Below are 23,448 nucleotides of genomic sequence, written 5' to 3'. Positions count from 1 at the left end.
GTCATTGTTGTTTGGCGGGTCCAGGCTGGGGATTCGAACCCGCCACCTTAGGTGTACGTGGCTGGCGCCTTAGCCGGTTGAGCTATAGGCGTCGAGCCTGTTATATAAATTTTAATCAGAATTTTCATATTTAATAATTATTAAATTAACCACAGGTATTTGAAGTCTTTGTCATCTACAGAGAGATTCTTTTTTATACTGATGCTTATCTGAAAGCTCTGTAGTCAACCAGAAGCCAGAGTCCATGTCTTCAACAAAGGAGGACTGTCTCAGAGCTCCATGGAAAAGGCCTGCAGTAGGTATTTTAAAACTACTGACACATCAAAGAGTAGACTCTTGGATAGAGAGTTCCAAATGCATCACTTGGAAAACTGGACCATTTCCAGATCATTCCAGTGGACTGAGTCAGAATCTACAGAACATTTTTTAGTTGAGAAGCAGACTACTAACCTAAGATCCAGTGAAATGAGAATTACACAGGACTGAATGAACAGATTCCCTCTAACCTCAAACAAAGAAAATTCTGGAGTTTCCTTGCTGTTCAAGGCAATATAGTTATCTCCATAGGTTCAGTCAAGAATCTGTTCTCCACTTTACCAAACATAATTGTAAAAAATTACTGTGCAGCCAACAGTGTGTCTGAAATGTCACATTTGAGAATGATGCACATTTAATCAGGTATAACAATCCACTTTCAAGGAACTGTGGAGTAGATACTTATTAAAAAAAACCCCAGGAAAACTGGCCTGATAGAAGGCTTTATGGGTCCAGTCTTATAGATATAAGAAAGTTCACTTCATGACAGCCCCTTAGGATATTTTGGGGAACTAGAAAAGAGAGAAATTCGCCAAATATTGCAGGTAAAATCTGAAAAAGAGTTTCTTAGGCTTGACTTCCTAGATTCAAAATATGTCATACAAATAACAGAGGCCTTTAAGCCCAATCTGAGATTCCTTATAAAGCAAACTTAAAGAGGTCCTGAGATAAATTAACATTCTCACTATACTATGCAAATAATCAGGACAAATCTAACAAAAATGTTTGAAATTATTTTGTACTTGATCTTAGCCAAATGTAAGATTATTTTAGATAAAAAGTTTATAGACTATAGGTCTGGCACAGTGGCTCAAGCCTATAATCCTGGCACTCTGGGAGGCCGAGGCAGGTGGATTGGCTGAGCTCAGGAGTTCGAGACCAGCCTGAGTCAGAGTTAGACCTCATCTCTAAAAATAGCTGGGCATTGTGGCAGGTATTTGTAGTCCCAGTTACTCAGCAGGCTGAGGCAAGAGAATCACTTGAGCTCAAGAGTTGGAGGTTGCTATGAGCTATGACGCTATAGCACTCTACCAAGGGTGACAAAGTGAAACTGTTTCAAAAAATATATATAAAGAAAGAAAGAAAAGTTTATGACTGTATGGGAATTTAAATAAAGCAAAAAATAGAGGGGGAAAAAGGTTACTGGGCACTTCTGACAGGAAACTACATATTGTTCAGAGACTACTCTTCTGGTTTATTTGGTTCTAGTCTTTTACTGCCTTTGAGTTATTTTATAACTCTCTAAGTTATAGATAACTGATGGCAATGCAAAATAATTCTTGTCTATAGATGTGCCAATAGATTCTATGTAGTGGAGATTTAATTGACTTCCCTTCTCCCAGGGAAAAATTCAATTTTATAACGATTAGTAAATTCATTTCAGCATTCCTTTACTTTCTTTTTTTTTTTTTTAAGAGTCAGAGTCTCACTGTGTTGCCCTCAGTAGAGTGCCCTGGCTCTACTCAGCTCACAGCAACCTCCAATTCCTGGGCTTAGGTGATTCTCTTGCCTCAGGCTCCCAAGTAGCTGGGACTATAGATGCCCACCACAATGCCTGGCTATTTTTTTGTTGTTGTTGTTTTTGCAGTTTGGCCAGGGCCAGGTTCAAACCCACCACCCTTGGTATATGGGGCCAGCACCCTATCCACTGAGCCACAGGTGTCACTCTCCCTTACTTTCTATAAATTTGTGCTTCTTTCACTTCTTCTTTGAATGGCTATTATATTCACTAGGTTCCTTTATTAATAATGAGTTAAGGGTGGCACCTGTGGTTCAGTGGGTAGGGTGCTGGGCCCATTTACCGAGAGTGGCGGATTCGAACCCAGTCCCAGCCAAACTGCAAAACAAAAAATTAGCCAGGCATTGTGGCAGGTGCCTGTAGTCCCAGCTACTCAGGAGACTGAGGCAAGAGAATAGCCTAAGCCCAGGAATTGGAGATTGCTGTGAGCTATGATGCCACTGCAGATATGCTGCATAGCCACGCCATGCATTTTGGCGCGGAGCAGTAAGGAAGACTGGAATGCCTTTTATCTGCCACAGCTCCTTTCTCCACGGTGCACATGTGGTAACTGCGGGTGCACGTGTGGTAACCACAGGTACACATGTGGTAACCACGGGTGCGTGTGTGGTAACTGCAGTCACAAGCATTCTATCACGCATGTGCAAGTGGCTAGGGGAAAGGAGTTCACACATCACTGGCGCCAGCCCCACCAACAAGGTGGGCTCCCCCTGTCAGGTTCCAGAAGAAGATGACTTAACTGCATTTGAACACATGTAGTTTGTTGTATTATACTTAATAAAAATAAGACATCCCCTGAAAATAAGTCCTAGTGTGTCTTCTCAAGAAAAAATAAATATAAGACAGTATCTTATTTTTGGGGAAACATGGTATGTACCAAACTCTATAATAGGCCCTGAGAATAAAACACTATACCACACAACACAGTCCTGCCCTCACAGAGCTTATGTCTGCTGTGAACCGAACTATCTCCCCCCAGAATTCATATGTTAAACCCTTAACCCCCAACATCACTATATTTGACAAAAGGATCTTTAGGAAGTAATTATGGTTAAACGAGATTACATGGGTGAGGCTTTAATCCAACAGAATGGGTAGGCTTAGAAGAAGACAGAGAAGAGATGTATCCCTCCACCCCTGGGCACATGTACCTAGGGAAGGCCGTGAGCACAGAGCAAGAAAGCCACTGATGCAACCTTGGTCTTAGACTTCTAGCCTCCAGGATTATGAGAAAATTTTGTTGTTTAAGCCACTCAGTCTGTGGTATTTGGTTATAACTGCCAGAGCAGATCAACATATAATGCAAAGAGAGAAGACAGACAATTCTTTATTTACAACTGATGTAAAAGCTCTGAGAGAAAAGCACAGGGCTTAATGAAAGTATGTTCTGGGGCTCAGTGCTTGTAGCACAGGAGTTATGGCCCTAGCCTCATGCACCAAGGCTGGTGGGTTCAAACCCGGCCGGGCCAGCTAAACAACGATGACAACTGCAACAAAAAAATAGCCAGGCATTGTGGTGGGCACCTGTGGTCTCAACTACCCAGGAGGCTGAAGCAAGAGGATTGCCTTAGGCCAAGAGTTGGAGGTTGCTGTGAGTTGTGACGCCATGGCACTCTACCAATGGCAACATAGTGAGACTCTGTCTCAAAAAAAAAAAGTATGTTCTAGGAAACCCATCTTAGTCTGTGGATGGAAACATGTGCATGGTTAGAAAAGCCTTTCATAGGGCAGAAAGACATAAGCTGACACTTGAAAGATAAGCAGGAATGAGACTGATATAGATGGGGAAAGAACATTCCAGGCACAGAAAAAATACCATACAAAATATGGGAGACAGAGGTAGGATCAGACTGTGCAGATTATCAGGTCTAATAATCAAGTCAATATTTAAAAAAATTTTTTTCTGGTTATTGTATGACAGGTGAACAGACCAGGGATGAGCCATCTGGACAAAGAAATACCAGCCAGGTGGGCAGCGCCTATGGCTCAGTGGGTAGGGCGCCGGCCCCATATACCAAGAGTGGCAGTTCAAACCTGGCCCCCGCCAAACTGCAACAAAAAAATAGCGGTTATTGTGGTGGGTTCCTGTAGTCTCAGCTACTCAGGAGGCTGAGGCAAGGGAATCACCTAAGCCCAGGAGTTGGAGGTTGCTGTGAGCTACCACGGCACTCTACCAAGGGCAATAAACTGAGACTCTGTCAGAAAGAAAGAAAGAAAAGAAAGAAAAGAAAAAAAAGAAAGAAAGAAAGGAAAGGAAGGAAAGAAAGAAAGACAGACCAGCCAGGGTCTCCTGTGGTTCAAGGAGTAGGGCGCCGGCCCCATATAACAGAGGTGGTGGGTTCAAACCTGGCCCCAGCTAAAAACTACAAAAAAAACCCAAATAAATAAAAATTAAAAAATAAATAAAAAATAGCAGCCAATTAGATTATAGCAGTAGCACAGGCAGATTATAAAGGCTGGTTCTATATAGACATACCAGTGGTAACAGGAAAAAAAAGGAAAGTAATTAAGAGATATCTGCGGCCGGGCACAGTGGCTCACGCCTGTAATCTCAGCACTTTAGGAGGCCGAGATGGGCAGATTGCTTGAGCTCAGGAGTTCAAGACCAGGCTGAGCAAGAGCGAGCCTATCTCTAAAAATAGTTGGGTGTTATGGCAGGCACTTGTAGTCCCAGCTACTTGGGAGGCTGAAACCAAAGAATCCTTGAGCCCAGGAGTTTGAGATTGCTGTAAGCTATGCCGCCACAGCACTCTACCAAGAGCAACATAGTGAGACTTTCACACACAAAAAAAGAGATATCTGAAAGGAATAACACATAAGACTTATGCGTGTGAGAAAAAGCAAGACAATAAGTGTTCTATCCTGAGAAAGTGGTACCATTTAATAAGCTAGAAAATAAGAGTAGGGCTGGTGTTTGAGACAGAAAATGACTTTAGTTTCATAGATGCTGAAGAAGAGATCTGATGCCCAAGTAAATTACAGTGAAAGGTCTAAAGTAACAAATGTAGGAATAATGGACATAACATAGCTACTCTTAAAAAAAAAAAAAATAGGGCGGCGCCTATGGCTCAAGGAGTAGGGCACCGGCCCCATATGCCAGAGGTGGTGGATTCAAACCCAACCCCCGGACAAAAACTGAAAAGAAAAAATTAAAAAAAAAAAAACAATAGCTACTCTCAATCTAACACTAACAAAAATGAGCTCTTAGAATTTTCAGTTCTTTTGTCCACACATTTACAGCTCACCAACCACCATGTCCATTCTTTAACAGCAAAATGGTTTCTGTTAGAGAAATTAGTCATCATTTATGGCTTTATCCCCACCAACTTCTGTCAAACCCTGCCTTCCCACAAGACACAAAGAGAATCTATGTGAAATTATTTGCTATGTAAGACCAATTTTTAAAACACAGGCTTTTAAATGTAAAACAAAGCTATCACTTCATAATCGTTAAAGGTACCAAAATTTCTGATTTCCAAAGTCCCACAGAAAAACTAAACCCCTATATCAGGCACCAATGATACTTCACAAAGGGTTTACTACGTGAATGAAGCAGGTGGTGTCTCTTTTTAGCACATTCTCCAGAAGCACTGATCCAGTATCAAGTTGCATCAGAGTGGAAAAGTACATAATGACCCTGTGTCAGTTTCAGCAGGGCAGAGCTTGACACGTCACATCCTAGAGCCCCAAGTATTCCTCCCTGCCCACTGCTTATTCTGTGTATACCAGACATTTACTTTCATCTAATATCTGATATTAGAGTTCACTGTCCAAATGAGTAAACTGACAACACAAAAAGACAACTATTCCCAAGGGCTCTAAGAATAAAGACCCATGATACCAACACACACCCACCCCATGATGGGTACCTCTTCACTCCCAATCCATTCTTTACTGCCACTAACTGTTCATAGCCTCTAAGAAATAAAGCAAGACATTTCATGAAATATGAAGAAAATTTCCTGATATTATAATGGGCATGAGAAACACTTGACTTTCAAGTGTTAATAAGAGACACAAAAACTATTTACGTCAAGCTCACAAATGTTGGCCCTAGTATTGGTGCTAAACTTCACAGTCAAAAGAAACAATCCTATGTGAAAAGAAAATTTCCAGAAAGAGGCCCCTACCACAGAAATATGGGGAAGAAAAGCTATTCTGAACTGCTTAAATTACAAAAAAACAAAATACACGTAAACAAATACAAATAACTTTAAAACTTCAAAATCTTTTTTTCCACAGATATGTATACTTTGAATATGGTTATCTAATCTGTGAAGTCTAATATTAAACTAGATTTTTAAATTCATTTTTTAAAATACTCAAATGTGTTTAGGTATGAAATTAGTTTTCTAAAAATGAAAATGACTTAATTTCCAGAAGTGGCATCTAAAATAAACAGTATGTGACAGACCAAAAGAACTTTCTTATCCAACTTGCCCCAAAAGCTCTTATCGTGGCAGGCACAGATGATTCACTCCCCGTACTAGAATTCAATAGCTCTCTTCCCTAATCTGACCAAGTCACTATACATATATCAAAAGCACTCATTACAGACTTCTATTCTCTACTCAAATTAATACCTTAGTGAAAAAATTAATTCCTAGATAATACAATTTAAAATTCAAATTTCAACCTTTGCCCTACAAAAACATACATCCTCATTATCTCTTACCTGTTTTTTTTCCTTCATAGCACTCAGTACAATATGATATATTATACGTGTTTTTGTCTCTATCAAATGGAATGGAAACTCCAGAAGTACAAATATTTTCCTTTATTCTCCACTATTCTGCCAATATCTAGAATACTTACTACACATAACTGAAACTGAATAAATACCATATGATGGATGCAAGGATAGATGGATTGATTTGAGCAAATGAAAAGGTTAATGGAGGCAAAAACACAAAATATAATAAATTACCTTACCAAAAACACTTAGCAGGTGGTAGTGCCAACACTCAAACCCAGGTCTGCCTGACTCTCAAGCCCATGTTCTTCATTTCTATGCTACACATGCACCTACCAATTTGGAGATACTGCAGAAATTACTTACTGAGTAAAAGAATGTATATTTTGTATAATGCTAAAACATCACAAACATCTAGAAATCTACGTTTGAGTTCTTGTCCATTTTGATGCAACTCCCATATTACATGGAAAAGCAGAATGGCAGCTCTAAAATTACTAATTTTCATTTATTTTATATCACTCGGCTACTTTCAAAATTATGCTAAGTCACTTAACTGAAACTGACTCTTGAAGGACAAGAATACCAAACTAGCTGCAAGCTCCAAATTTCTCTGTGCCTTTGTACCTGGAATGGACATGCCACAGGATCTACTCTTGCAAGAGCCATTCTGAGAAAGAGGGAAACAAGGGCACAAATATACACCACTCTCTTTCTGCCCAAGACTTGGAGGACGATTTTAAAGCCTTTTTAAACTTTCCAAACTAGGCTACAAGGACAAGAAACAATGGGGCAAATGGTAAGTTATTCATTTTATTAACATCAGTTTCTCCATACTTACTACAAACTCTGTATTAATTAAAGTTATTCAAATATATGTTTTGTGATTCTTACCTTTCTGGCCTCTTTACTGCAAATGCTAAGAAGCACTCTGCCTTCTACTACACACTCATGCAAATGCTTGCCCTGCTCTGTGTAGAAGAGCTGGAACTTCAATTATTCGGGAAGATGACTATGCACGGAGATCAAGTAGCCAATCCCCTCATTTTACAAGTATGGCAATTTAGGTCTAAAAATGGTAGTCCCTGTTTAAAGCCATACAGCCTATGAGTGGCAAAGCCTAGATAAGTATCCATGTCTCCTTGCTTCCTTATAGAACAAAACTTTTTCTACTCCTTCAATATTAGAGATAAGAAAATACATTGTTTATATTGAATAATTGAAGAACTTCTGGCTTAAGCATAAGCTCTCCAAAATAAAGGAATATATCTAATTAAATCTTATAAACTGAGAGCATAGATCAGTGCCCAGTACATAGCAGGCATTAGTATGTACTTACTGAATGATCAATTGTTTAAGTTATTTTATCAAAAAGAAAGGAAAAGCCTATTTTTAACCTTTATTAACTAAAAATGTTCAAAGCAATAAGAGGAGGCCTCACTTTAGATATCACTAAAATGACCAAAAAAATTCTTCTGGTATCAAATAACACTAAGGATATTTCTCATTCTCCTTCTCCTTCTCCCCAGCAACTCCATTCATTAGAGGCACATGTTTCTGAAAGAAGCTAACTGCCTTGGGCCTTAATTTATTTCACTTAAGCTTAAGAAAATGAGATCTCTGAGAACTTCCAAATAGAGGGAACTAAAAGAAAGGAGAAAAAAAAAAACCCACCAAAAGTAACAAGAGGAAAAAACCAAGTAAAAATATTTGCTGAATATGATGCTGAAAAACCACTCCCTTTCAGTTATGTATGTAGTACACACTACTCCAAGTATCACCCCAATATGAGTCCTGCTAGTGCCCTTGCATGCATGGTTTATGGAAAGCTCAAGACATTTGTGAAGCTAAACTTGAGATCCAATGTTCTAAGTAAACATAAAGTAAAAAAAAAAAAAAAAAGGCTTTTAAATAATAGTATTTATCCAAATTTAACCCAGTATATTTACAAGAATTCTAAAAACAATACATCCTAAAATAAAAATGTAAATAAACACTGTAAGTGATCTTTCTAGTAGATTTAATAAGAAGGAAAAAGCAAGTACAATGATCTTCGCTTTATAGATAAGGCAATTGAGATTTAAGAAGATGAAGCGATTTGCCTAGGTTTATAAAGCTAGTTAAATGACATGGTCCAAAATAAACCTTAGGAGTTTTCTGATTCACAACTTAAGTCTCTTCTACATCAAACAAAAAACAGCTTCACAAAAACCTCAAAAGACAATTTAACTAGAGCATTTTCACAAAACAAAATCCTAAAACAAAAAGTAGCTAAAAGAATTACTATGTTATTTCACACACTTTAAAAATGCACATAATGTATACAAAGACTATATTTAATAAATAAATGTGTCCTCCTCCTTAATTGCATCTCATGTTTCTCTAATGAAAAGTTTTAAAACCATTATTTTGTCAAAGTTCTATGTCCTTAGTGTTCCCCAAATTTGGCTTTACTAATCAATCACAGTAAATATAGGTGTGATGTAGGCGCATAAAATACAAGTTCTTAAGCTTCAACACAGGGATTCTAATTCACTAAGTTCACATTCTGCATTTTAACAAGCATTCCAGATGACTGAACCACCAAATTTCCAGTATCACCCCAAAAAAGTCTTAAGAGAAAAAGCAGTCCAAGGAAATACAAGAAATTATACTTATAAGGGACAAAGACTAATAATCTCCCCTTACCCTGGAGACAGGGGATGGGGGGGGGGGCGCATGTAAACTCACCAGATTGGGGACCTACTTCATTCAAGTCTCAAAACTTAGCTGCCCTTGGCACAACTTGTCAGAAAAGTTGGTCTCCCCTTAGTATCATGTTATGAAATAGATACAGAGTTTCAATTTGCACATTCTTATCTTCTTAGCCTTAGTCTATTAAAACTCAGTAAATCCCTAAAATGCAAGTATGAGATTGTGATAAACATGTAAGTGGCAGCTTTTAAAATATGCTAGGCAAAAACTGCATTAAGGAAGGGGATGTGGAGCAGGGAGGTACAGGGAAGGAAGATCTGACCTACTGGGATAAGTCAAGTGACCCAGCGGCTTCCCTGGCACAGACAGGACTGCACAGAAAAAGAACTCTCGAACAGCATTCTTTCAAGTGATACTGAAAACAGTTCCCAAGAGAGATTCCTACATAGAAGATCATAATCATAATCATAATGGTAATAACTGTCTACTTACAAGCTGCCTCTTCTTGGAAGGCTCAACTCTTTCTGAAAAACAAAACACACACAAGTTAGACATAATCCATCTGAGTTCTGTTTGCCTAAATGTCCTAGAAGAGTTACAGAAATTATCCTAATAATGGCAAAGACTAAATATTCCTAAATGATAGTCTTAGGTTGCACTGGTAGCTCAGTGGGTAGGGCATTGGCCACATACACCAAGGCTGGCAGGTCAGAACCCAGCCCAAGCCAGCTAAAAGAACAATGACAACTGCAACAACAACGAAACAAAATAGCTGGGCATTGTAGCAGGCGCCTGCAGTCCCAGCTACTTGGGAGGCTGAGGCAAGAGAATCACTTAAGCCCGAGAGTTTGAGGTTGCTGTGAGCTGTGATGTCACGATACTCTACCCAGGGCAACACAGTAAGACTCTGTTTCAAAAAAAATAAAAATAAAAATAAATAAATTATAGTCTCTCTTTGTTTCTTAAATTTTAGTTAAATGAAGAGCAGTGAAGTTAACTATCACCTTTTAGTTTTCCTTCCTACAAGGAATGTCTCAAAGATTATTTCAATACTTTTCCCACTAGATGGAACCATCTCCCCAGTATAGATTTCAGGTACTCTGAACCAGCTGTTAACTACTGATGAATTATAAAGGATTTGCATTATTAGTGGCAGGGACAGAAAAGGAATGAAATGGGAAATTGGGGGGTAGGGCAGGGGAGGTAATTAGAAAATATTTTAGACAAAGAAGTATATAAAATTAAAAAGTACAGAAAGTGATATAAAAAAGAGATAACACACACCACTGGCATCAGAAGTAACCTTTACAATGACAATTGGGGTTCCCATAACTTGCTTTCCAAATAGCTAGTCCCACCTCCCGTCAGTCCTCATTTAACAACTATTCTCTCTCTTTTCTTTTTTTTTTTTAAAGGGAAAGTCTCATTTACCAACCTCCATAGAGTGCCTGGCCTCATAGCTCACAGCAACCTCAAACTCTTAGGCTCAAGCCATCGTCTTGCCTCAGTCTCCCGAGTAGTTGGGACTACAAGTGCCCACCACAATGCCTGGCTATTTTTAGAGATAGGGTCTTGCTCTTGCTCAGGCTGGTCTGGAACTCCTAAACTCAAGCACTCTACCTGTCTCAGCCTCCCAGAATGCTGGGATTACAGATGTGAGCCAGTTCACCCAGCCTAAAGGAGATATTTTTAAAAACATGTTGAGTTTTAGTACAGCAATCAAGGCCACCAGGGTAGGTCTCTTACTTGGGTGGCCTCCCAACAGTCTCTTAACTGTACCCTACACATGCTTCTACCCTCGGCTCTCTACAGTCTATCTCTTTTTTTGTGTGGAGACAGAGTTTTACTCTGTCATCCTGGGTAGAATGGCATGGCATCATAGCTCACAGCAACCTTGTCAAACTCTTGGGCTTAAGCGATTCTCTTGCATTAGCCTCCCAAGTAGCTGAGACTACAGATGCCCGCCACAACGCCTGACTTTTTTTTTTTTAAAGAGACAAGGTCTGGCTCTGGTTCAGGCTGGTCTCGAACTCCTGAGCTCAGGGGAATCCACCCACCTCGGCCTTCCAGAGTGCTAGGACCACAGGCGTGAGCCATGGCACCCACCCATATTTTTCACAATAAGTTTAATAATATACCTGGAACTTATTTTTGTGTATGAAGATAAAAATCTCATTATATTTATTTTTATATGGATGATCAATTATCCCAGTAACATTTAGTAACAGATATGCAACATCAGTCCTGTCAAATTGTTTCCATATGCGCTGGAGTCTCTTTGCTACCTCTGAACTGTTCCACTGTATTTTCAGTCCCTATGGCTATCCTACATAGTTTAATTGCTATAGCTTGTCAATAAATCTTGGTATTTGTAAGGCAACTCTATATACATTGTTATTATTTCTTCAGAACCATGGGAACTATTCTTAGGGCTTTCCACTACTACATAAATGTTAGAATCAATTTGTAGACACAAACTTAGATTTATACAATCTTAATCTACAGATGATCTGGGAGAACTGACTTATTTACAAAACTGAGAACTCCTAGCCAAGACTATGCTACAGCTCTCCATTATTTAGGTCTTCTTTAATATGTTTTAATAAACTTTTATACTTTTCCACATAAAGGTCATATGAATACTTTGTCAAATTTATTTCTAGGTAGCTTATATTTGCTTGTTGTGGTTACAGTGTATTTTTAAAAATCACATTTACAAGGCCAGGTACGTGGCTCACGCCTATAATCCTAGCACTCTGATGACTGAGGAAGGTTGATAACCTGAGCTCAGGAATTTAAGACCAGCCTCAACAAGAGCCAGACCCCGTCTCTACTAAAAACAGAAAAAAATGGGCGGCGTCTGTGGCTCAAAGGAGTAAGGCACTGGCCCCATATGCCAGAGGTGGCAGGTTCAAACCCAGCCCCGGGCAAAAACCGCAAAAAAAAAAAAAAAAAAAAAAATTAGCTGGGCATTGTGGTGGGCACCTGTAGTCCCAGCTACTTGGGGAGGCTAAGGCAGGAGAATCTCCTGAACCCAGGAGTTTAGGCTGCTTTGAGCTATGACTCCATGGCACTCTACCCAGGGCAAGCAGAGTGAGACTCTGTCACAAAAAATAAATAAATAAATAAAAATCACATTTATCAGCTCAGTGCCTACAGCTCAGATGGCTAGGAAGCCAGCCACATACACCAGAGCTGGCAGGTTCGAATCCAGCCTGGGCCAAAAAATAGCTATTACATTGTGGTAGGTGTCTGTAGTCACAGCTACTTGGGAGGCTGAGGCAAGAGAGTCGCTTAAGCAGGAGTTTGAGGTTGCTGTGAGCTGTGATGCCACAGCACTCTACCCAGGGCAATAGCTTGAGACTCTGTCTCCAAAAAAAAAAAAAATTCACATTTATCAAGAATTCAATTTCATTATACCAGTAATACCATTTTACTTCTAAAATGATATAAAATTTTTAAACTGAAAAGTTTCAAAATGTATACAGTGAACAACCATATACCTACAGCACAGATTATATAATTAACATTTTGCTTTATTTCCTTCATTTTGCTTTATTTAGCCATCTATCCATTTTTAATGCATACCAAAGTAGACTGCACATACCAGTGCATACTTCAGCAAGTACATTATTAACCAAAATTCATTATTTGTTTACAATTCTTTCATGTGGTTTTTTAAAGTAAATTTACAAATATTGAATTGCACAAAAATCTTCAGTGCACCAAGTGGTAAGTCTGATAAACACATATACGCAGGTAACTCAAATTTCTATCAAAATACTGAACATGTCCATCAATCCAAAAAGTTTTATCATGTCCTTTCTTGGTAAATACTCAACAAACTACTATCCTTCTAACCCAATCAAATATTATCATTTTTTTAATAACAGAAAAAAATTTTACTCTTCCTGCTCCCAAACTTTATAAGACTAGAACCATACAAGAAAATATGGACTTTTTTATAGACAGACTCAGCATAGTGTTTCCAAGAGTCATCCATGTTGCTGCAGATAACAGTAGCATCTCCAACTAATGGACATTTGGGTTACTACCAATTTGGGGCTATTAATATTACTGTACGAGTCTTTCCATAAATTATGTTTCTTTTTTCTTGCGTAAACACCTAAAAGTGTGAAAGTTACTCAGCTATAGGGTAGATACATGTTTTTTTTTTTGTTTTTTGAGACAGAGTCTCACTCAGTTGCACTCGGTAGAGTTCATGACGTCACGGCTCACAGCAACCTCAAACTCTTGGGCTCAAGTGATTCTCTTGCCTCAGCCTCCCAAGTAGCTGGGACTACAGGGGCCCACCACAGCACTAGAGGTCTCACTCTGGCTCAGGCTGGTCTCAAACCTGTGAGCTCATGCAATCCACCCACCTCAGCCTCCCAGAGTGCTAGGATTACAGGTGTGAGCCACCACGCCTGGCCTACTCGACCCTTTTTAAAAGTGGTTTTACCTTTACACTACCCTTAACAATGTATGAGAGTTTCAGTTGCCCTACAGCTAGCTAATATATGTTATACTCATATTATTAATATAGGAAAGGTCTAATAATTACTCTACATTTATGCCAATGCATGCTGTTTTTTATATTTCAGCCATTCTAGTGTGTAATAGCATCTAATTGTGGCTCTGATTTATACTCTCCTGATAACTAATGATACTGAATGTCTTTTCATGTGCTTTTCTTAACCACCAGTATATATTCCTTTGTATAATTTTTGGCCATTTTTTAAAAACTGGGTCTTTTTTATTATTGAATTGTAATTGTTCATATTTTCTAAATACAAGTCCTTTGTCATACATGTCTTATAAATATTTTCTCCCAGTCTGTAACTTGCCTTCTGAAGTTATCAGTGGTGCCATTTGATGAGCTAAAGTTTTAAATTTTGACAAACGTCAATTTGCAAACTTTTTTAAAGGTTAATGCTTTCAGTATCTTGTCTAAGAAACCCTTTGCCCAATCCAACACAAAAATGTTTTCCTATATTTTATTTCTAGCTTTGTAGTTTTCATTTTTTGCTGAATTCTATGATACAATTCAAACTAATTTTAGAGTAATATGTCAGGTGAAGTTAAGGTTCACTTTTTTCCCACACGTATAGCCACTTATTTCAGCAACATTTATTGAAAACACTATCCTAGCTCGGCACCTGTGGCTCAAGTGGCTAAGATGCCAGCCACATACACCTAAGGTGGCAGGTTCGAATCCAGCCCGGCCCACCAAACAACAATGACGGCTGCAACTAAAAAATAGTTGGGCGTTGTGGTGAGTGCCTGTGGTCCCAGCTACTTGGGAGGCTGAGGCAGGAGACTCACTTGAGCCCAGGAGTTGGAGGTTGCTGTGAGCTGTGATGACACAGCACTCTACCCAGGGAGACAGCTTGAGGGTCTGTCTCCAAAAGAAAACACTATCTTTTCCCTAACAGATTTTTTTTAAACCTTTCTTAAAAGGTTTATAGGGCAGCGCCTGTGGCTCAGGGGATAGGGCGCCAGCCCCATATACTGAGGGTGGCGGGTTCAAACCCAGCCTCAGCCAAACTGCAACAAAAAAGCAGCCGGGTGTTGAGGCAGGTGCCTGTAGTCCCAGCTTCTCGGGAGGCTGAGTGAGGCAAAAGAATCACCTAAGCCCAGGAGTTGGAGGTTGCTATGAGCTGTGTGACACCACAGCACTCTACCAGGGCGATAAAGTGAGACTGTCTCTACCAAAAAAGAAAAAAAAATTGCATTATAATAGAACTGGCTATCTCTGGGCTCGCTGTTGCATTTTATTAATCTATTCCTTCACCCTATGCCAGCACCACATTGTCTTCATTCTACAGGTTAATGCTTTTAGTATCTTGTCTAAGAAACCCTTTACCCAATCCAACAACACAAAAATGTTTTCCTATATTTTATTTCTAGAAGCTTTGTAGCTCTCATTTTTTGCTTAGCTCTATGATACAATTCAAACTAATTTTAGAGTAATATTATTTAGAGTAATTTTAGGGTAATATTATATTAAGTCTGGAAGATAGTCCTGTAACTTTATAGTTTTTCAACAATGCATTACATATTCTAGATTCTTTGCATTTCAATATGAATTTCAAATTATTCCTTTTTCCAAACAGCCTGCTGAGATCATAGATCAATTTGGAAAGAAATTTTATCTCAATACACTGAGTCTTCGAAGCCATGCACGTGGCATTTCTCCATTTATTTAGATCTTCTTTAATTACCCTAAGCAATGTTTTACTATTTTTAGCAAAACATCTTGAAATTCTTTTGAAGTTTTGAGCTTATCCCTAAGTATTTTTAAAGCTATTATAAATAAAAATCTGTATTTCATTTTCCAGTTGCTTGCTTTTAGTACAGAAATGCAATCAATTTTTTCCTTTTTTTTTTTTTTTGTTAAGTGTTCTTACCACTTGATTTTTTTTTTCTTTTTGTTTTCTTTTGGGGGGGTGGTCAATCAATTTTTATATACTAATCACCATGTACCTTATATTTTAGTAAATTAGCTATTACCATTCTAACGTTTTTATACATTCCTTAGGGTATTTCTATATAAACAATCATATCTTCTACCAATAGGGAGAGTTTTACTTATTTCTACTTTGTGGGCTTGCTTGTAAAATGTTGAACAGAAGTGGCAGACACCCTTAGCTTGTTTCTCATGTGATCTTAGGAGTAAAGCATTCAATATTTTATCACTAAATATGTCAGCGGTGAGTTTATCATAGATAACTTTTATCAGACTAATGAAGTTCCCTTCTATTCCTAAATTGATGGCATTTCTCACCTGATGAAGACCTTCTTACTGTGTCTTCATGAGGCAGATGAACTATGTACAGGTAGACATAAAGTTTGTATGCAATTTACATAGTAAATTAATACTACTTAGTTCTTGATATGTCTATAACTCAACTTCTCTGTCAACTCAATCCTGTTCCTTCTCTGTTTTCTATTTTGGTGATGGTGCCACCAAACCCAAAGTCATTCTTCATTTCTTACTTTCACTCTTCACATCCATGATTCATCAAGCTCTGCAACTCTACCTTCAAAAAGGTAGAGTTCTATCTATCTGCCAATTCTATCTATCTTGAATCTGTCAATTCACTTTATCTTCACTGACATTTCCCCTAATACAAGCTACTATCATTTTACAACATCCTCCTAACTGGCCTCCCTTCAATTCAGTTTTATCCCCCTGGATGCTTAATGTTATAAATAACAGGTAATTAGTACCTGCTTCCTTTAGTGATACCATGTGGGTTTAATGTAACAAATACTGAAGTCAAAAACAAGGAGGGTTTTTTGTTGTTGTTGTTTTGAGACAGAGGGTTGCTCTGTTGCTCTGGCTAGAATACAGTGGCATCATCATAGCTCACTGCAACTTCAAACTCCTGGGCTGAAATGATCCTCCTGCTTCAGCATCCCAAGGCTATAGTTAGTACCTTGGCATCAGCTTAGCTTAGCTCACAGCAACCTCAAACTCCTGGGCTCAAGTGATCCTCCTGCCTCCGCCTCCCAAGTAGCTGAGACTACAGGTGCCCACCACCACACTGGCTAATTTTTTCTATTTTTAATAGACAGGATCTTATTCTTGCTTAGGCTAGTCTTGAGCTTCTGAACTTAAGTGATCCCCCGACCTCACCTCCCAGAGTGCTATGATTACATGCATGAGACATCACACCCAGTCCCACTTCTCCAGTCTTAATGAAATTTTGGTCTCTAAGATTTGAACACTCTCTCTCACCTTCATGTCTTTACACCTGTTGTTCTCTCTGTCTGGATTACTTTTCCTTCTCTCTTTTTATATATTCTTGGACCTCAGCATAAACTTTATTTTCTCTGGGAAGTTCCCCTTACCCCAGGTTCTCCAGCCTTCCTCCATATATCCCCAATATTTCATTTCATTCCTCAAGTATACCTACTTCACTCTTTAATTATCTGCTGAATTATCTAATTCTTCAACCGACTGTTAGCCTCAGAGTAAGAATGAGTCTTGTTCATGACATTCCTAGCACTCAGCACAATATCTAGCCCAGTAGGCACTAAATGAATATTTGATCAATAAACCAATAAAATAATCAAGAAAATAAATGCTTCTTAGTATTACCATTATCGCTATTATAAGGCTCATAACAGGGTTCTATCTGCCAATTTTGAGTTGCACCGATGAAAATTGCCAGGTGCAAAAAAGTCAGCAAGAGACTTTAGTAAGGAAAGAATTTACTGTTATCACTCACTCATATTATTTACTGCCAAGACTCTTTCAACTGGTAGCTACTCCAGGAAGCATCAGAAATAATACTTTCAGGAGAAAAAAACATTACCCAGTAAGGAAATCTACTTTAATACCATTGACTAGCTGGTGATAAAAAGATCCTTATTCCCAAATACGAACATCTCCTCAGCTCTAGCAACAAACAAATCTGCTGGGATACCCAAAGATATGGATTTGCTATGTAGCAAATTCACCACTACTATCATTCTAGGCATTGTGGTGTTTCATACCCACTTACTAACCCTTAAGCAGGAGTCTATCTTAAGGTCAAGAACTAAGAGGAAAATCAGTATACATGCAGCTATGATACCTCTATGAAATTCCAAAGTATTTCACTCTTGATCATTTTCTTGTTCCATTAAATTTCCAAAGTATCACCTAGAGAACAAGTTACATGACAGAGTATTTACATTACATAGTAATATTAAGAAATATGGGAAAGAGGGCTGTGCCTGTGGCTCAGTGAGTGGGGTGCTGGCCCCATATACTGAGGGTGGTGGGTTCAAATTCAGCCCCGGCCAAACTGCAACAAAGAAATAGCTGGGCAATGTGACAGGCACCTGTAGTCCCAGCTACTTGGGAAGCCGAGGCAAGAAAATCACCTAAGCCCAGGAACTGGAGGTTGCTGTGAGCTGTGACGACATAGCACTCTAGCAAGGATGATAAAATGAGACTCTGTCTCCAAAAAATAAAAATAAAAAGAAATGTGGGAAAAAAGAACAAATTTTTTTTTTTTTTTTTTTTTTGAGACAGAGCCTCAAGCTGTCCCCCTGGGCAGAGTGCCGTGGCATTACAGTTCACAGCAACCTCCAATTCCTGGGCTCAAGCGAGTCTCCTGCCTCCGTCTCCCAAGTAGCTGGGACCACAAGCGCCCGCCACAACGCCCAGCTATTTTTTGGTTGCAGCCGTCATTGTTGTTTGGCGGGTCCAGGCTGGGGATTCGAACCCGCCACCTTAGGTGTACGTGGCTGGTGCCTTAGCCGGTTGAGCTATAGGCGCCGAGCCAAAAGAACAAAATTTAAAGTTCAGAAAACTAGGTTCATATCATGATAACTATGTAAGTGTGATCTGGGATGTTACCTACTTCAAAAGCTTAGATACACTGGTTCAAAGGTCAAATAAAATAATGTATATAAAAGTATTTTATTCTGTAAATGACAGATTCTCATGTGAGTCTGAGGAAAAGTAAAGATAGCTTGGTAATACTATCAGGGTATTTCTACATGATATAAAGAATCCAGGGCTCAGTGTTAGAGAAATATTTAAACACAATTCCAAGCTGGGTATAGTGATATGTGCCTATAATCCTAGCACTCAGGGAGGCCGAGGCAGGAGGATCACTTGAACTCAGGCGTCTAATATCATCTTAGTCTCAAAAACAAAACAAAACAAACAATTCTGCTATGCATGTTCTAATAAATTTTCATTAGTCATTAAACCTTTCTTGTGTGCATGCCTGAGATTAAAATACCTACTCTACTTAGCTCACAAAAGCTACTCCAAGGTTAGAGTACAAAAATACATATAAAAGTTTAAGGTTTTAGTCGAGCGTTGTGTCAGGTGCCAGTAGTCTCAGCTACTCAGGAGGCTAAGATAAGAGAATCGCTTCAGCCCTGAGTTTAAAGTTGCTGGGAGCTGTGTCACCATGGCATTCTACCAAGGGCAACAAAATGAGACTGTTGTCTCAATCAATCAATCAACCAATCAATGTTTAAGGTTAAATACTTTGGGTTATCATTAGTGATCAGAAACTTCATTTTTCTAATCTGACCCATCAGCAGCAAAGCTCTACAACTGTGTATGAAGTATTAGTTTCTAAAACTAATGAGTTTCAATACTCCACCTCCATCCCTCCATCCCCAACAATCAATGTATTATTTTAACAGTCTCTATAATTGTACTGTTCGGATCTCTCACACTGAAGTACTTGAGACATCCTGCCGAAAAGGACACATCCCAGAGAGCTTTAAGTAATATACAACTATATTAAACAAAATAAAAGATCTTGAACTGTAAACTGAAGTTGCAAAGCAGTACATACTAAATCCTAAATAACCACTCACTCCCTTTCACTGGTCTACAAAGTGAACTTTTTTTTTCTTGAGACAGAGTCTCACTATGTCACCCTCGGTAGAGTGCCATGTGTCACACAGCTCACAGCAACCTCAAACTCTTGGGCTTAAGCGATTCTGTTGCCTCAGCCTCCCAAGTAGCTGGGACTACAGACACCTGACACAACACCTGGGTTTTTTAAAATCCTGTTGTTGTAGTTGTCATTGTTGTTTAGCAGGGCTGGGCTGGGTTCCTAGGGGCGCCAAGCCTACAAAGTAAACTTCTAAAGGTACTGCATAAAAAATGAAATGGTGTTGTTCACATAGACCCACGCAGAATCACTGTCTATATGCATCATTCATTATTCACAATGACCAAAGCCGTAAAATATTTCCAAAGAAAAGACAAAGGTCAAGTATCCAAAGGCAGTAATCACTACCCCCACAAGTAAATATGCAAGCCAAGAGTCACAAGGCTGGTGCTTATCCTTTGTGTCAACCATCAGATTACTATGGGTCAAAGCTGTCTCTGCCTGGGGCAGCTAATTCCCTAGGCTTCCCTCAAACTATCTATTGAATGCTCACATATACACGTGTTTTGGGGGGGGGGGGGTAGAGACAGAATCTCACACTTTGTCACCCTTGGTAGAGTGCCATGGCGTCACAGCTCACAGCAACCTCTAGCTCTTGGGCTTAGGTGACTCTCCTGCCTTAGCTTCTGGAGTAGCTGGGACTATAGGTGCCCATCACAATGCCCAGCTATTTTCTGTTGCAATTTGGCCAGGGCCAGGCTTGAACCTGCCACCCCCGGTATATGGGACCAGTCCCCTACTCACTGACCATAGGTGCCGCTGTGTGTGTACTTTTATATAAATATATTCACAAAACACACACACACATATGTATTTATTCTTCTCACTGCAGTAGCAGCACTCTTGCAGAGAAAGAAATTAACAAGCTCCAAGAAACATGGCTCCATCTTCTCCTACATTGGAAATAGACAGTTGGGTTTTGGAGACAAATAACTTTTTAACTAACATTTTTAAAATCAAGGAAGAAAAAATGGGATTCTCTATCATTAAAAGACTACACATCTCCTAATATATCTCATAATTAAACCCACCAAGTATAACCAACATAAATAACACTGCTGGGGGGTGAGGGAAAGAGTTGAGAACAACATTCTAGGGCCTACTCAGAATCCACTGGATGACACCACCACTGTCAAAAGATAAAACTTACAAAAAGATGGAACTTTTTTTTGAGACACAGTCTCACTTCGCCACCTTTGATAGAGTGCTACAGTGTCTCACAGCAACCTCAAACTCTTGGGCTCAAGTGATTTTCTTGCCTCAGCCTCCCAAGCAGCTGGGACTACAGGCGCCCACCACAATGCCAGGCTATTTTTATAGACAAGGTCTACAGTCTTGGCTCACGCTGGTTTCAAACACCTGAGCTCAGGCAATCCACTCTCCTTGGCCTCCCAGAGTGCTAGGATTACAGGTGTGAGCCTGGCTCTTAAACTGACTTTTATTTGCAATTCTAGAAGTAGGTAACATCTCATTCTATGAAACAGAATGGATGTTCTACTGAGCTGAGCAGAGGGAATGGGCTTTAGAGGCAAAAAGGGGCTGAAGAAAGCAGAGACAAGGAACAAAAAATAGATTGGTCGTTTCAAAGTTACTTTCTTTACAGGATTGAAATGGACGTAACTTTCCTATCAAGCTGGCTCAGGTACACTGGGTTCCCTCTGATTGTATGCTGTCAATCTTTTTTTTTTTTTTAATTGTTCTGATTCAAAGTTCAATCTGATTACACTTAGCAAGAGGGATTCCATTCTGCTCTGGTCTGGTCTGGTCTGGTTTGGTCTGCTAGGGGACTAGTGCAGGAGCCTAGTCTAAAATAATGGCGGCCCCTAAATTTTCTTTACCATCACCCTATACTTTAGTTTCCTGATGGATTAAAGAAGATAACAAACATTTTTCAAATTCATAAACATTATATACTTCAAGTAAATTAATAGAGAAAAAAACTCAAATAATACAGAAAGGAAGCACATCAAACAGGTACCAAATGACTAAAAGAAAAGCAAAGAATCCAAAATCTTCAACACATGAGAAAAGGGAAAAAGGGAGAACTAAAAAGCTAGAGGTCTTCAGATTGAGGCGTAAATGTTACAAACTCAAATGCTTTCACGGACCAGTTAAGGTAACAAACTGTACTTCATCAAATCTAAAAAACTATTAATTGCAAGAGATATTATAATAGGTACTAATAACACATTTTTTAAAAAGCAAACAAAAATAAACGCTGTTAATTAAAATATAACACGTCATCAAAAATAACACAAAATCATTTCAGAGGTATTAAAAACGTAAAATGATGGGCAGCAAATGTGGTTCAGTGGGTAGAGCGCCAGCCCCATATACCAAGGATGGCAGGTTCAAACCCGGTCCAAACTACAACAAAAAAATAGCTGGGCGTTGTGGTGGGCGCCTATAGGCTGAGGCAAGAGAATCACCTAAGCCCAGGAGTTGGAGGTTGCTGTGAGCTGTGGTTCCATAGCACTCTACCAAGGGCAATAGAGTAAGACTCTGTCTCTTAAAGAAAAAAAAAAAAAGGGTGGCACCTGTGGCTCAGTGAGTAGGGCGCCGGCCCCATATATCAAGGGTGGTGGGTTCAAACTCGGCCCCAGCCAAACTGCAACAAAAAAACAGCCACCAGGGATTGTGGTGGGCACCTGTAGTCTCAGCTAATCAGGAGGCTGAGGCAAGAGAATCACCTAAGCCCAGGCGTTAGAGGTTGCTGTGAGCTGTGTGATGCCAGGGCACTCTACCAAGGGTGACAAAGTGAGACTGTCTCTGGAAAAAAAAAAAAAAAAAAGTAAAATGATGTAAGACTTAGAATTGAGGAAATGCAGTAAATACAAAAGCAGGAGAGTATAAAACACAAGAGGGGATAGGTAGAGACTATACTGCTCAATTTTTCTTTTCATCTGCAAAGGTGACCAAATAAAACATATCTATAGGAAGTAGTTCACAGATCTCCAATTTGTGATCCTGATTTACATAAAAGAATACAGAATTTAACTCAGACATGATTAAGGGACATAATATTAGACTACTGTAAGATTTCAGAGTGAAGCAACTCCACATACAAAATGCCTGGAACTAGAAGAAGGTGCTGTTAAAGTAGAGTCCAGATAGTAGAGGAACTCTAAAACTCTGAGGCTGAACTGAATGTCCTTGTCCGCAAAGATCCTGGAGTTATCCAGGATGACAATAAGATTTGATAATTAGGTACTCAGGTTTCTTTTTTTCTTTTTGAGACAGAGTCTCACTATGTTGCCCTTGGTAGAGTGCTGTTGCATCACAGCTCACAGCAGCCTCAAACTCTTGGGTTTAAGTGATTCTCTCGCCTCAGCCTCCCAAATAGCTGGGACTATAGGCTCCCGCCACAATGCCCAGCTACTATTTATTGTTGTTGTTGTTGCAGTTGTCACTGTTGTTTTAGCTGGCCCGGGCTGGGTTCAAATCTGCTGCCTTAGTTTATGTTGCCAGCGCCCTACCCTTTGAGTTATGGGCACCACTCAGATCCCAACTGCATGAGGATGACCACAACATTAAAGGTAGAGAAAGAGGACACTCAGGAATAGGAATATGCCAGAGAAAAAGGAAAAAGTTAAAAATAAATTTAAAAATGCAGAAGACTATGTGGTTGCAAAAGAGAAAAATATTATATATGGCAGGGTGAAGATAAGGAAGGACAAGGATGGGATATATTAGTCAACCCTCAAAGCCAAGTGATTTGCTGACTTGATGAAAATATTTTAGTTGTACTGAAGACCAATCAGTAAGAACTAAAATTTTTCTTGTAGTTTTAGGAAACTTCTTTTTTTTTT

General features: G+C 39.2%; 1 protein-coding gene across 1 annotated transcript in view; it reads right to left on the bottom strand.

Annotated features, from left to right (window-relative positions):
* MAST2 (microtubule associated serine/threonine kinase 2) overlaps positions 1–23,448 on the bottom strand; it is a 202,383-nt gene that overhangs the window by 105,655 nt on the left and 73,280 nt on the right. The window contains exon 4 of the mRNA XM_003801411.3: positions 9,714–9,745. Within this exon, the coding sequence (XP_003801459.1) occupies positions 9,714–9,745 (32 nt within the window). The remainder of the gene's footprint in view (positions 1–9,713; positions 9,746–23,448) is intronic.

Source organism: Otolemur garnettii, unplaced genomic scaffold, assembly GCF_000181295.1.
Source record: "Otolemur garnettii isolate 467f Iridium unplaced genomic scaffold, OtoGar3 scaffold00210, whole genome shotgun sequence".
Classification (NCBI taxonomy): Eukaryota; Metazoa; Chordata; class Mammalia; order Primates; family Galagidae; genus Otolemur; species Otolemur garnettii.
Note: the sequence above shows the minus strand (reverse complement) of the source record. Positions and strands in the feature narration are given on the sequence as shown.